Source organism: Leucoraja erinacea, chromosome 6 (assembly GCF_028641065.1).
Source record: "Leucoraja erinacea ecotype New England chromosome 6, Leri_hhj_1, whole genome shotgun sequence".
NCBI lineage: Eukaryota > Metazoa > Chordata > Chondrichthyes > Rajiformes > Rajidae > Leucoraja > Leucoraja erinaceus.
This window is the reverse complement of record NC_073382.1, coordinates 83,602,049-83,615,828: the sequence shown is the minus strand read 5'-3', so window position 1 is coordinate 83,615,828 and position 13,780 is coordinate 83,602,049. Positions and strand designations below refer to the sequence as shown.

The 13,780-nt window shown below is 45.3% G+C and overlaps 1 protein-coding gene across 3 annotated transcripts in view; it reads left to right on the top strand.

The window, feature by feature from the left end:
• The window catches only part of LOC129698360 (copper-transporting ATPase 2-like), an 80,556-nt gene extending 70,218 nt beyond the window's left edge, over positions 1-10,338 (top strand). For 2 of the 3 annotated variants that reach the window (XM_055637465.1, XM_055637464.1), the window contains exons 20-21: positions 6,275-6,377; positions 8,909-10,338. In XM_055637465.1, coding sequence (XP_055493440.1) covers positions 6,275-6,377; positions 8,909-9,182 — 377 coding nt within the window. In that variant the 3' untranslated portion in view covers positions 9,183-10,338. The remainder of the gene's footprint in view (positions 1-6,274; positions 6,378-8,908) is intronic. The other variant, XM_055637467.1, reaches the window with a different exon arrangement.
• The last annotated feature ends 3,442 nt before the right edge of the window (positions 10,339-13,780 follow it).

Below are 13,780 nucleotides of genomic sequence, written 5' to 3'. Positions count from 1 at the left end.
GCTGCTGCAATCGACAAAGCATCATTAAGGTTTAACTCGACCCCCTTTTTCTAGCAGCCGTCTCCTGAGCTTGTCTGGCCTGCAATGCTGGACAACCTGATCCAATATCTGGTTTTCCACATCACCAGCCACATATTTGCATCCTACAGACACCAGGCTGAGTGTCGTCACAAATTGAAGAACAGTCTCGCCCTCTTCCTGAATTGTTTTATGGAATAAATGGCGTTGAAATGTAGCATTCGGCCCCACCACATAATGACTGTTCAAAGCACCAATGGCTTTCTTATAGTCCTCCTTCATTCGGGTATCAGAAGGGCTCGAAATTAGCGGTTGCCCGGTTGCCAATGGCAACCCTCAGCCCCGCCGGGCAATCTAAAAGCCATGCCATTTTGCCCGGCTTGGCAAGCACTTGGGACACCTCTCATTTAATTCCGAGCGGGCCCCCTCTCTATCTTTCTCTCTCTCTCTGTCACTCTCCGCCCGCGATATTGGTCAGCACCAAAGATCCTATAGCGAGGATCCTATAGCGAGGATCTTTGGCCAGCACATCGTCAGCCATGGTTGTGCGCACGTGCCGCCCTGCACATGCGCACCGCCACTGCAATTGGTCGGCGTCGGCCACTTTCTCCCTCCCTTTGCATGGTGGGAGATCTGGCTGCCATTGCTGTCCACTTGCTGCGACCGCTGCAAACCAGTGCAGAATCACTCCATGGAGCTGGAGTAACTCCCTGGAGGAACTCTTGCTGCTTGGTTTCCTGATCCTCCAAAAATATTTGAAATGGAATTTAAACAGGATTTAAACACCACCACCAAACTCTGAAAAATAACAGCCTATTGCATTTTATCTGTTTATTTATTGTGTATATATATGGTATATAGACACAGTGAACTTTTATCTCCTGTTCTGTATTATGTTTACATATTCTGTTGTGCTGCAGCAAACAAGAATTTCATTGTCCTATCTGGGACACATGACAACAAAACTCTCTTGACTCTTGACTTGGACTTAAACAAAAAAGGGTTCTTGGGGAAAAAAAGAGCTACCTTAAATTGCTTCTGGTTGGGTACCTATAGTAGGGTGAAGACTATTCCATGCTTTACTTGTGTGGCGGAACTCCATGGAGCAGCCAGCATATCTGGATAGAAGAAATTGGTTGACGTTTCGGGTAGAGACCATTCTTTAGAATTCCTCTGGTTTTAGTGTTTTAGTTTAATTTAAAGATACAGCGTGGAAACAGGCCCTTCGGCCCACCGAGTCCATGCCAATCACCGATCACCCGTATACTAGTTCTACCCCAAACATTAGCGACGTAAGTCAAGAGTCAAGATCGTTTTATTCTCTCATGTCCCAATGAAATCCTTACTTGCAGCAGCACAACAGAATATGTAAACATAGTACTCTGTAAACAATGTTATAAACGAGAAAACAAAATAGTGTATATTTATATATGAATATATAACTATACACACATATACACACACAATTTCCCTCCTTGGATTAATAAAGTTCCATCGTATAGTATCGTGTGTGTAGGAAAGAACTGCAGATGCTGGTTCTAACTGAAGATAGACACAAAAGCTGGAGTAACTCAGACAGAATCTCTGGACAAAAGGAAAATATTACGTTTTGGGTTGGGTCTGAAAAAGGTTCCTGCACACCTTTGGAATGTGGAAGGAAATAAGAGCACCCGGAGAAAACCCATGTGATCAAAGGGAAAAGGAGCAAACTCCATACAGACAGCACCCATATTCAGGGTCTCTGGCAATTTTAGGCAGCAACTTTATGGCCAATGTACTGCCCCATAGTCTTGAACTGAATTAAAACCTACAAAGGGGGTTGGAGATTTAAGACTGAAAATGGATAGTTTATTTTTTTAGTAACCAAAGTTATCAACGTATAATTTTTTGTGTGTTGGAAAATAAAATATAGTGGCACAGCTGGTGGACTTGCTGCCTCACGCGCCAGAGATCTGTGTTCGATCCTGTCTTCGCGCACTGTCTGTGTTGAATTTGCACATTCGCCCTGCAAGCGTGTAGGTTTCCTCCCACATCCCAAAGATGCATTGGCTTTGTAGGTTAACTTGTCTCTGTAAAATTGCCCCTAATGTGTAGGGAGTGGGTGAGGAAAGTGGGATAACGGAACTTATGTGAATGGGGAGACAAAAATGCTGGAGAAACTCAGCGGGTAAGGCAGCATCTATGGAGCGAAGGAAATTGACAACGTTTTGGGTCAAGACCCTTCTTCAAACTGATGTGAAGGTGCAGGGGGTGGGAAGAAGAAAGGAAGAGACGGAGACAGTGGGCTGAGGGAGAGCTGGGAAGCGGAGGAGAAAACGGGGACTACTAGAAATTGGAGGTCAATTTTCATACCGCTGGTGTGTAAACTGCCCAAGCAAAATATGAGATGCTGCTCCTCCAATTTGTGGCGGGCCTCACTCTGGCCATGGAGGAGGCTCAGGACAGAAAAGTCTGATTTAGAATGGGAGGGGGAGTTGAAGTGCTGAGCCACCGGGAGATCAGGTTGGTTATTGCGAACCGAGCGGAGGTATTGGGCAAAGCGATCGCCAAGCCTACGCTTGGTCTCACTGATGTAGAGCAGCTGATACCTAGAGCAGCAGATGCAATAGATGAGGTTGAAGGAGGTGCAGGTGAACCTCTGATGCACCTGGAAAAACGGCTTGGTTCCTTGAATGGAGTCAAGGGGGGAGGTAAAGCGACAAGTGTAGCATTTAATGCGGTTGCAAGGGAAAGTGCCAGGAGAGGTTGTGGTTTGGGCGGGAAGGGAAGAAATGACCAGGGAGTTACGGAAGGAGCAGTCTCTGTGGAAAGCCGACAGGGGAGCAGATGGGAAGATGTGGCCAGTGGTGGGATCCCGTTGGTAGAGTAAGCTAGAGAAAATCAGCGGGTAAGGCAGCGGAGCGAAGGAATAGGTGACGTTTCAGGTCGAGACCCTTCTTCAGACTGATGTCGGGGAGGGGGGGGGCGGGTTCAAGAAAAATAAAGGAAGATGCGGAGACAGTAGGCTGTGGGAGAGCTGGGAAGGGGAGGGGAAGGAGGGAGAAAGCAAGGACTACCTGATATTGGAGAAGTCAATGTTCATACCGCTGGGGTGTAAACTACCCAAACAAAATATGAGGTGCTGTTCCTCCAATTTGCGGTGGGCCTCACTCTGGCCATGGAGGAGGCCCAGGACAGAAAGGTCGGATTCGGAATGGGAGGAGGAGTTGAAGTGTTGAGCCACTGGGAGATCGGGTTGGTTATTGCGAACTGAGTCTAGGTGTTGTGCGAAGCTATCGCCGAGCCTGCACTTGGTCTCACTGAGGTTGATCATACGCTGAATAATCCAACCAGAATTTTGTTTGGAAGTGGAAAGAAATAATAGAAATTGCATTCTTTGCAACGTGTAAAAGGAGACGAGATAGTGTAATTTTGCTGCATGTCATTGTGGGATATATCATTTCTTGATTGGTGAATATGTTTAGTTTGTGACTTTATTTGAAGCAGAAATAATATGTGAATGCTTCATTGACCATAATTCTGACTGATAACTATGCAATTCGTCCGAGCACATTATCGCATGCGCCATGCAAGCCGCCTTAAATGACCACCTAAACTGTCATTTGGCAACCTAAAAAGCTGCCTAGGTTGCCCGGCTGGCAACAGGAGAAAAAAGTTAAGTGAGAGCCCTGATCAGGGAGTGTTTTAATCATTTTTCGAACTGCTGGCCCTGCGGTGAAAAGAAGCAATGCTCTCCGCTGCGCCTTCTGCCCCAGCGTACTCTCCTCAAGAAAGAGTTCTCGACTGTTGGTGTAAGCTTGAATTCCCCCAACCAAGCATTCCACCTCACGCTGACGGTACTCTCATCACCCGTCAGATCAAAGTGTGGAACTCCGCGAAGTGTTAAGAAATCAGCTCCAGCGACCGCCATTTAAAAAAAAATCGTTTTCCAGCTCGAAGTCACGGATTCAGAATCCAAAATATCTAAAATATCTGAAATATCCTCGTTGCCAATGTCACATCCTGGCCTCAGATGTTGAATAATAATGTTACTGACACAATATTTATTGGTTACATTCCTTGGTCTCCGTGTTTATTATCTCACTCAGCCATGGTCACCTGCCTAGGCTTACACAGTGCACATGCGATCTGACCTCCAAGTCATCTGATACAAAGGTCATGATATTTGCATATCATCATCATGACTCATCGTCATGACACTAGTCAATAATGTGTCAGTGATTTTTCAAATCCATAGATATTCTTCTTCTTGCGTATGGCGTGCACAGCCTAAAGTTGTAGGACCACTTGTTCTATTTGATCTTATTTGATTGTGCACGCCAGGTTGATTGCATTCGTTGATACAGGGCGAACCATGTGAAGGTTGCAATCTCCCACCCCCTATAGATATTAATATTGTCTTATCAGTTATGTGTCCCTCTCTTCTTGAATTGGGACTAGCAAGCAGTGGTACCATATCAATGTATGTGCCACAGAGAGGGGGTGGAGGGGTAATGTAGCAATGTTACAAAATTTTGAGATTTAAAAAATCAAGTCTGCAATTTATCCCATCAGATAAAGCATAAAAAGAAGTTTAATTTGACACCTAATTCACTTTCATATCTCAAGTAATAAAAAGGTTATGGCCATTTTCATTCTCGGAAATTAGCATCTTGTTCCCTATTGATTTTCTATGGACATAACAAAAAAGCTGTGATCATGGACAGTCAAAAGCCCATAACCTTCTTAAAAATTAAGAGAACTGAATGAAATTTTCAGTTATCATAGATTGAACCATTCTGAAACAAATATAAAATAATCTTACTTGGATGACCTGAAATTAAATCATATAATTAGTTAGTTACCCACTTGTAGCTAATTTCAAACTTCAATTACTAGATCTAAACATCTATCCATTTCTTAATAAATGATTAACATTTTTAAATAGCCTAAGTGTCCAAATAATATTCACAAATAATTCACAATAATACATGATTTTTGAAATCTCATTTACATCAATTTATAGGCCAAATGGAAGGAATATAGCGTTCAATTGCTGTAAATTAAAGTCCATTTTAAATCGGCTTTCTAGTGGGTTCCCGTGAACGCGCTGGTTAAGAACGTTCACATTGCGCTGGATTTGTGCCCTCAAATGCCCAGAAAAATACTGCGGGATATACAGAGCCCAAAATTAGCTACTCGCTATAGTAAACTTTGTATAAAGGGGTCTTAAGAAGCCCCTTTTAATGTAAAAATAAGGTACATACCTTTAATTGTTTGCTTTATAAAACCCTGGGGCTGCGAGAGGTCGCGGGTTGAGAGAGTGATTTTAAAACTATTATAACTATTATTCGAGGCCTATAAAACTAATAATACCTTTTGCGACGGGGTCTTTCAGTGATTTTTCGTTAATGATTTACTAGGCTGAACATCTTCGATTGGAACAGCCTAGTAAAAATCGAGTTTTAAACCTGCCCCCTCTAAACAGCGCCAAAATTGTGCACACGGGCTGGGACAGATTCTCAACGACGATTCAGGTAGGTTTTGCAACATACCTAGGTAATGCAGAATCAATGCTATTTCCATCAAGCTTCCTTCTACATGATTAGGACAACAAATGCAAAAGTTACTAAGAATGCCAATAATTAATATTTCATGGTCTAAAGGGTCCCGACCCAAAACAGCGTCTGTCCATTTCCTCCAAAGGCAGAAGGGATTGATTACGTTTGGGATCATATTTGGCATAGTGGGCTGAAGGGTCTGTTCCTGAGCTGTTCTTGTGCAGCGAGATGTGTTGCTTGACCAATTGAGTCCTTCCAGTACTCTGTGTTTTACACAGGTTTCCAGCATCTGCAGTTCCTTGTGTCTCCAAATAGTGAACAGAATGGTTACTTTGAAGCTGTCAGTGAATATCTTAATTTCTCCCTGTGGCAAAGGCATTCTGACACTGCATACTGATACTCCTGGATTTTCTTGCTTGTATCTCGTGCATCTAGCTGAAAGGGATTTTGATGTGCTATAAAACTTTTTGTGGATTGCTGACCCATCTTTGGTATAAAATTAACCAGCTTCATGTGTCATTGATTCCTTTTGTTAATTGATGTTGTCCAGATGGCCAGATTTCACTGAATCCCAACGCAAGACGCTCTGATAATTCATTCCGTTGCAACTTTTCTAGTATTTCGTTGAAAATCCTGTACAGGTGGCCAAACATCACTGAGTTTCAACACGAGAATGGCTGTTCTGATTATTTATTCACTGGCTGCATTTTTTTCAGGAGTGTTTCTCCCTTTGGGCCTGGTGCTACAGCCATGGATGGGGTCAGCTGCAATGGCAGCTTCCTCTGTTTCTGTTGTGGTCTCCTCGTTACTGTTGAAACTGTGAGTAACGGAACATTATGTTCCCCATGTTAAATCAGCTGGTCCAAAATAATGTGTATTGTTTCATTGGCTGATGAATGATATTGGCTGTATTTTGGAAACTCATAATGCTGTTAGAAACATAGAAAATAGGTGCAGAAGTAGGCCATTCGGCCCGTCAAGCCTGCACCGCCATTCACTATGATCATGGCTGATCATCCAACTCGGTATCCTGTACCTGCCTTCTCTCCATACCCCCTGATCCCTTTAGCCACAAGGGCCACATCTAACTCCCTCTTAAATATAGCCAATGAACTGGCCTCAACTACCCTCTGTGGCAGAGAGTTCCAGAGATTCACCACTCTCTGTGTGAAAAATGTTTTTTTCTCATCTCGGTCTTAAAGGATTTCCCCTTTATCCTTAAAGTACAAGTCGAGTCTATCCAGTCTTTCTTCATATGAAAGTCCTGACATCCCAGGAATCAGTCTGGTGAACCTTCTCTGCACTCTTTCTATGGCAAGAATGTCTTTCCACAGATTTGGAGACCAAAACTGTACGCAATACTCCAGGTGTGGTCTCACCAAGATCCTGTACAACTGCAGTAGAACCTCCCTGCTCCTCTACTCAAATCCTTTTGCTATGAATGCTAACATACCATTCGCTTTCTTCACTGCCTGCTGCACCTACATGCCTACTTTCAATGACTGGTGTACCATGACACCCAGGTCTCGCTGCATCTCCCCTTTTCCTAATCGGCCACCATTTAGATAATAGTCTACTTTCCTGTTTTTGCCACCAAAATGGATAACCTCACATTTATCCACATTATACTGCATTACCACATTATACTGCTTGACACAGGTGAAGTTATTTCAGATAACTTCCTCAATAAAAACCAATGATCAATGGGAGCAGAGGTTACCACACTGAGGCTTCCTCGATAAAAACCCATGATCAATGGGAGCCACACTGAAATGATCAGTGAATACTGCAGGAGGTATCTCCATGATCAAAAGCCACTTCCTGCCCTGCCCTCAGTCTCTCTGTGGAATAATGACACTGTCAGTCACATCCTGATCCTATACTGTCCTGAACGGTGACAGAACATATTTATACTGTTCCTTTCCCATCAAACTGGACACTTACGTTACCCCACACCATGCAATAACTGGGAGCAACGTGTTGTCCACGGAAAGTGTAAACTACAGTTGAATTATTGTGATATGAAGGTAGATGGATAATTTATGCAAAACCCCTGTTCTGGTATAGTTGAGTTGGATAAATGTCATTCCATATTTTATGTTAACAATAGAGACAAAAATGAAAAAAAAATAATTTATGAACATTACAAATTTATGCCCCCAATTGTAAGATACAGATCCATTCAATGCTATTGGAATTATGCTCCTAGAGCTAACTAACCCCCCTTAGTCTAGTTTAGTAAAACACTGAGTCAAGCACTGGACCACTAAACCTTTATTTTATGAACAATAATGAATCCCCTATACAATACCTAACCACCGCGGGATCGATCCTTGTCTCTGCTTGTCCAAGCCCTTCAGCCTCGTGCAAGACACCTCCAAAATGTTACGCAGTTACCCAAGCGTTCCTCCAGAAGATCGACAACGAACCTCGTGGGGGTTACCTTTTATAGGTCATCGAACCATGTAGGGCAGATCTACATGGGGGTGGTAACCCCTACAAACCAATCACAGATATTGATTACATGAAAGTCTTATTGACAGTTCCCCAACCCAATTATAAAGCACCCCATTACAATGTTTCTACAGAAGCTTCTGGAAGGAAGTCAATTAATCAAATAATGCAACATTCTCCCGGGGAGTATAAACAATTCAAACAAGGCTTCACACTTCAGCCAATCATCAAACAGTAACACAAACACCTTGCAACATTATTTACAACCCTTCTGCAGTCAGCCAATCCTGCTAATGCATCTGCAACATCTTTGAGCTCTTCCACAGAGTCCTCGTACATCCTCGGACATCTGGATCTTTCCCCATCCTGCATATCAATCTAGGGTCCAGACTAGCTGGTGCCAACCCACAACCTGGAGCTTTTCACAGACAGAGGCCCAGCAGGTCCTGCAGATGCACAGATCCTCCATTTTATATATCTCAATTTTGGCCAATATTAGCACTATGAACAGAACAAAATATATGGTACAGGGATCTGTTATTCCCACTAAATAGGTCCATGCCCCATTGGAAAGGAGAACATTTCCCTGTCAGTTCCACACTGTGCAAGATCTTAAACTAATTCCACTGTCTAATATAGGAGCAATGACAAATACAAATACATGGTAACAAGAGGGGAACTGAAATGTGTGTGTCATGTTTTGCTTATCACTATCACCTGGAATTGGGCTGTTAATGATTTGCCCCTAATGTTCCTTTACAATCAAAGGACAGTTTCAGGATTTAGTTGATTTATGAATTGAAAACAATCACATCACTTGATGATTAACATAGAACATTTTATCTTTCGCCATTCAGTATGTGATCTATATGCCATTGCATTGTTCTCAATTTTAGCTACAAGAAGCCAGATCCAGAAAAGCTTGATTCTCAGGCACAAGGCCGCATGAAGCAATTGACGCCGTCACAAGTTAGTGTGCGTATAGGAATGGAAAACAAACGGCGAGATTCTCAGAGGCTCAAGACCAATGACATATTACGACGAATCAGCCGATTATCTCTGAACTCATTGACTTCTGACAGGCGATCTAATCGGATACAATCTCGTCGTGAGGAACATGATGAATGGTCCCTGCTGGTTGGAGCACCCAATGAAGAGCATTGTATCTAAAGACTGATGCGAATTATGAATAGATAAATATATTTGTAAAAAATCATGTCTAAATGATGCCCATACAACTCAAACCTTACTGAATGGCTTACAGCTGCAGAAATACTGATCAGGTGTATCCTTATTTGATGTACTTCATGCATTGCGTATGACCAAGCTGATTTATTCATTCTCACCACCTTTGAACCAAATGTGTACAGTCTTTCTCAAAGAACAGTTTAAGGTTTATGTTTATGAAAAGGCATTTTGTAATTAATTAATTAATACTAATTGTTTTACTCTCAGTGTACACAACTTTAATAAGTCCAAAATATTGTATTTTAGTCACTAAACCCACAATACACTGCATTTCTGAACAAACAGAATTGCAATGAATATTATCACTATAAATATTGATATCTTTAAAGATTACTTGGCTTGAATCCACAACTTGTTTGGTCCAGCTTATTTCCATCTCTAGCTGACATGCAGTCACCACCAAGTAAAAAATGTGGCATTCGTGACATCCAGACTCGCTGCTGAATTTCTAAGATTTTACATCGAAGACTTCAGTCACAAATTCATACCTAATCTGATATGTGTGAGAAATTGAAGATTTGCCAAGGATCTCGGAGATTGTGTAATCATTATTATCTTCAGAAATGATAAACCTATACTAGTAACTGCAGAGATGGCAGAGGTGAAAAGAAATTCCTGTACCATTGTAAATTGTTGTAATTCTCTCCCCAAGGACGTGATATGCTCAAATATGGAGATTGTTTGCGACTGAGGTCAATATATTGTTGCACACAAAGGAATTTGGGGTACATGAGGAAATTACATGAGTACTCAGTACTCGGTGTCAGGCAGCGTGTACATAGGATCAGAGCTTGCCATTTCTTTCTAATGACCTTGCATCGGAACAGGTGATGGGATCGAGCAGGAACGTGATCCAAAGGTTCAGGATCAGCCTTGATGTTTACGAATGAGACACAAGCTCAAGGAGTGTACAAGTTACCCCACTCCTGTTTACTATGTAATCATGTTCTAATTTGGATGGCGGATGTGCAGGAGTGGGTGCCGTCTGTGTATGGCAGCCTGCCCGCAGTTCATCTCTTAAGCTTTTTTTAATTTTAAGTCCTGTTAAAAAATGTTAGCTGGAGGTCTTTTATGTGGTGGGTGGGGGTGGGGAAGGGGGAAACTTTATTTCTTAGTCCCCTACCTGGTCAGAGAGGCAGCATCCCTTCGGGCTGCTTCTTCGCCCCGTCCTGGCGGCCTACCATCGAGAATGGAGCGGCGTTTCCTGTCGGGACTACAGCTTCGGCGGTGGCACAGCGCTGGGATACCAACACGGAGCGGGCAATGCCTTACCGGGTCGCTGTGCGGTAAGCTCCGGAGCGCTGTGGCCACCGACTCCCAACATCGTGGAGATGTGGCTGCGGGCGTCCGGCCGTGGGTGGCACTGGATTTGGAGCGCCACAGGAGCCGGGGTCGGAGCTCCAACCGGCGCGGCCTGAAGTCTATGTGCCCTTGTCTCCGGGGGGGAGGCAGCCGCTCCAGACTTTCCAAGCTGCTGAGGAATGTTTCACCCGACGCCGGAGTTCCATCTTCATGGCAAGAGGGCCCTGAAAATTATCGAGCTGGCTGCAAGGCCACAAATGGGCCCCGACCTCGGGTGTTTCACAGAGGAAGAGGACTTAACTTTCTGGTGCCTATCCCCACCGTGGAAATTGTTGATTCTTCTGTGGGGGGACGTTTGTGTTGAACTCGATAATGTGTTGTGTCCATTTTCTTAATGTTTTTAACCTATTTCTATGGTTTGTATGGAAACTTATTATCTATTTTATGTAAAGCACTTTGGTGTCAATGCTACTTGGTTGTTTTTTCAATGATTTTGCTATCAATTAAACTTCAGTGTTTCTCATGATCTTCAGAAAAACACTGATTCTCCACTGGTATACGATATGTTACACAGCATGTTACAGCATAATCTGTGTGCGTAACGTGTGTGTGTATGGGTGTGTGTCATTTTGCATGTGAAACGTATCTCCTCGAAAACCAGACGCCAAAACGGGAACATTTTTACATATTTCAGTAGAGATTTTCCTTGCGTGTTTAGAAATCCACTCCTCTGTACCTTTGGTACATTATTTTCCTGACTTTTTTATTAAAATTGTTGACCAATCTGACCTTTTTTTAAATCTGACCACTGCCCAGCTGCTGAAGTTACAATAACTAAAATCTTTACATCTTCTGGTAGAAATTTTCCTTATGATTTCAAAAATCCAATCCTTTCCAGATATCTATATTACTAAATCTCTGATCTTGACCGCTTTTGGCCCACTGTGCTGCGATTTCCGACAGAACGCCGCCACCTACGGCCGTCATTTTTGGCCACCTCGATCAGAGCCCACGTCTGCCTTCCTGGACCAGAGTATTTTTCCCATCGATGAAAAATCAGAGAGAAATTAATGTTTTAAAAAAATTCACCATTCTCTCTGCTGCCCCTGCTGGAGGGAGGGGAAGGGACTATAAAACCAGGAAGTGGTGTGCCTCAATCAGTCTCTGCAAGATGGAGGTCACTCTGAGCTCTGGATGACACTGAACAAATGTCTACACAACTGTGAGTACCCTTAATGTGGTTTGAAAATGAAAATATGGTTAGTTTGAAGTAAAAAAGCAATGCCTCCAAATGGTTGTTTGAGGGGTTTCGGTTGAAGTAAAAAGGCACTCTCTCTCACTCTCCCCTCCTCTCTCTCTCTCTCTCCCTATCTCCTCTCTCCCTCTCTCTCTCTCTCTCTCCCCCCCGTCTCTCTCCCTTTCTCTCTCTCCCCACCTCCCTCTCCTCTCCCCTTCCTCTCCTCTCCCCCTCTCCTCCCCCCCCTCTCCTCTCCCCCCCCCTCCCCTCCCCCTTCCCCCCCCCCCCCCTCCCCCCCCTCCCCTCCCCTTCCCCCCTCTCCTCGTTCCCCTCTCCTCTTCCCCCTCTCCCCCCCATCTCCTCTCCCCCATCTCCCCTCCCCCTCTCCTCTCCTCCCTCCCGGTCTCTCCCCTCTTTTTCTCCCCCTCCTCCCCTCCATCCCCTCCCCCACCATCCCTCCCCTAAACCCCCCTCCCCTCCACACACCCCTACCCCCTCCCTGCTCCCCACCTCTACCCCTCCCCTCACCTCCCCCCCCTCTCTCAGCAACCCTTTCTCTCCCCCACTCACTCTCACCCCCTCTCCCTCCTTTCCCCCCCACCTCCCCACCTTTCCCCCCCCCACCCCCCCTCTCCCTCTTGCCCCTCTCTCTGTTGCCCCTGTCTCTGTCTCTGCCCCTTCTCTCTCTACCCTCACCCTCTACCGCCGCCACCCCCCCCCCCCCCCCTAGATGTGACTGCAAGTTGGGGCTATAAGTCAGTAGATAGGGAGGTTATGGGGTAAAAGGAGCAAATTAATAATATTAATATGATATCAAGGGGGGTAATTAGCATGGGGGGGGATTGTTAGTGTGTGCGTGACGCTGCATGCCCCCCCCCCCCCCCCCACAACCGCACCGTTGGGGGAACAGACCCAATGGGTCTGCACTTGGTCTAGTGTTTACTAAAATTGATCACTCCTTGCCTCGCACTCAGGCTGCCGCCTCGCCCCTCTCCTCTCTCTCTCTCTCTCTCTCTCTCTCCCCCCTCCTCTCTCTCCCTCTCTCTCTCTCCCTCTCCCCCTCTCTCTCTCTCCCCCTCTCTCTCTCTCTCCCTCTCTCTCTCCCCTCCCTCTCTCTCTCCCCCTTCCACTCCCCCCCAGCCCCCTGCCCTCCCCCCCACCCTCCTCCCCTAAACCCCCTTCCCCCCTCCACACCCTCCTCTACCACCTTCCCTCCACCCCCTCCCCTAGTGTGTGTGTGTGTTATTTTGCATGTGAAAAATATCTCCTCGAAAACCAGACGCAAAAACGCAGAGATATTTACAATTTCGGTGAGAATTTAACATGAGTTCAGAAATCCACCCCTTGTCAATTACTTCCCCAGATTTTGAATCACAAAACTCAAATTTTAAAATATAAACGCCGCTTGCCAGCTGCTGACGTCACAATGCCCACATGCCCACCAATCTAGGCCCAACTGCCTCCAGGCCCCGCCCCCTGCCGCTGTGGATTAAAGGCGCAGAAAGATCGAGAAAGTTCTGCAAAACATAGATTCTACTGCTCCGTTCCGCTAGAGCTTCTTTGTTCTACAGATCTCATCACGCACTGAATCATCTCATCACTGTTGGCGCAGCTCGTGAAGCCCTGCGTGCTCATTCCAGCTGTGGGTTTCCAGTCAGAAGGAAACCTCTCACTTCATTTGGCAGCCCCCTGCCCCCCCCCCCCCCCCCCCCCCCCCCACTTCTCTTCTCACCTCCTCCCCTTTCCTTCCTCCTTCTCTCCCCTCTCCTATCTACCAAAGATCCTATACATGATCGCTGTCCTGACCTCCGGCCCGGCCCAGCTCTATCACGCTGGCGGAAGCCACGATCGACTGGTCCCCCACGCTGCTTTTTCACCACCCTCAGATCGCTCCGTGCCTCGCGCACGGCTGCCCCTCTCTCATCTCTCTCTCCTTCCCCCTTTCTTCTCCCCTCTTTCTCCCTACCCCTCTCTTATCACC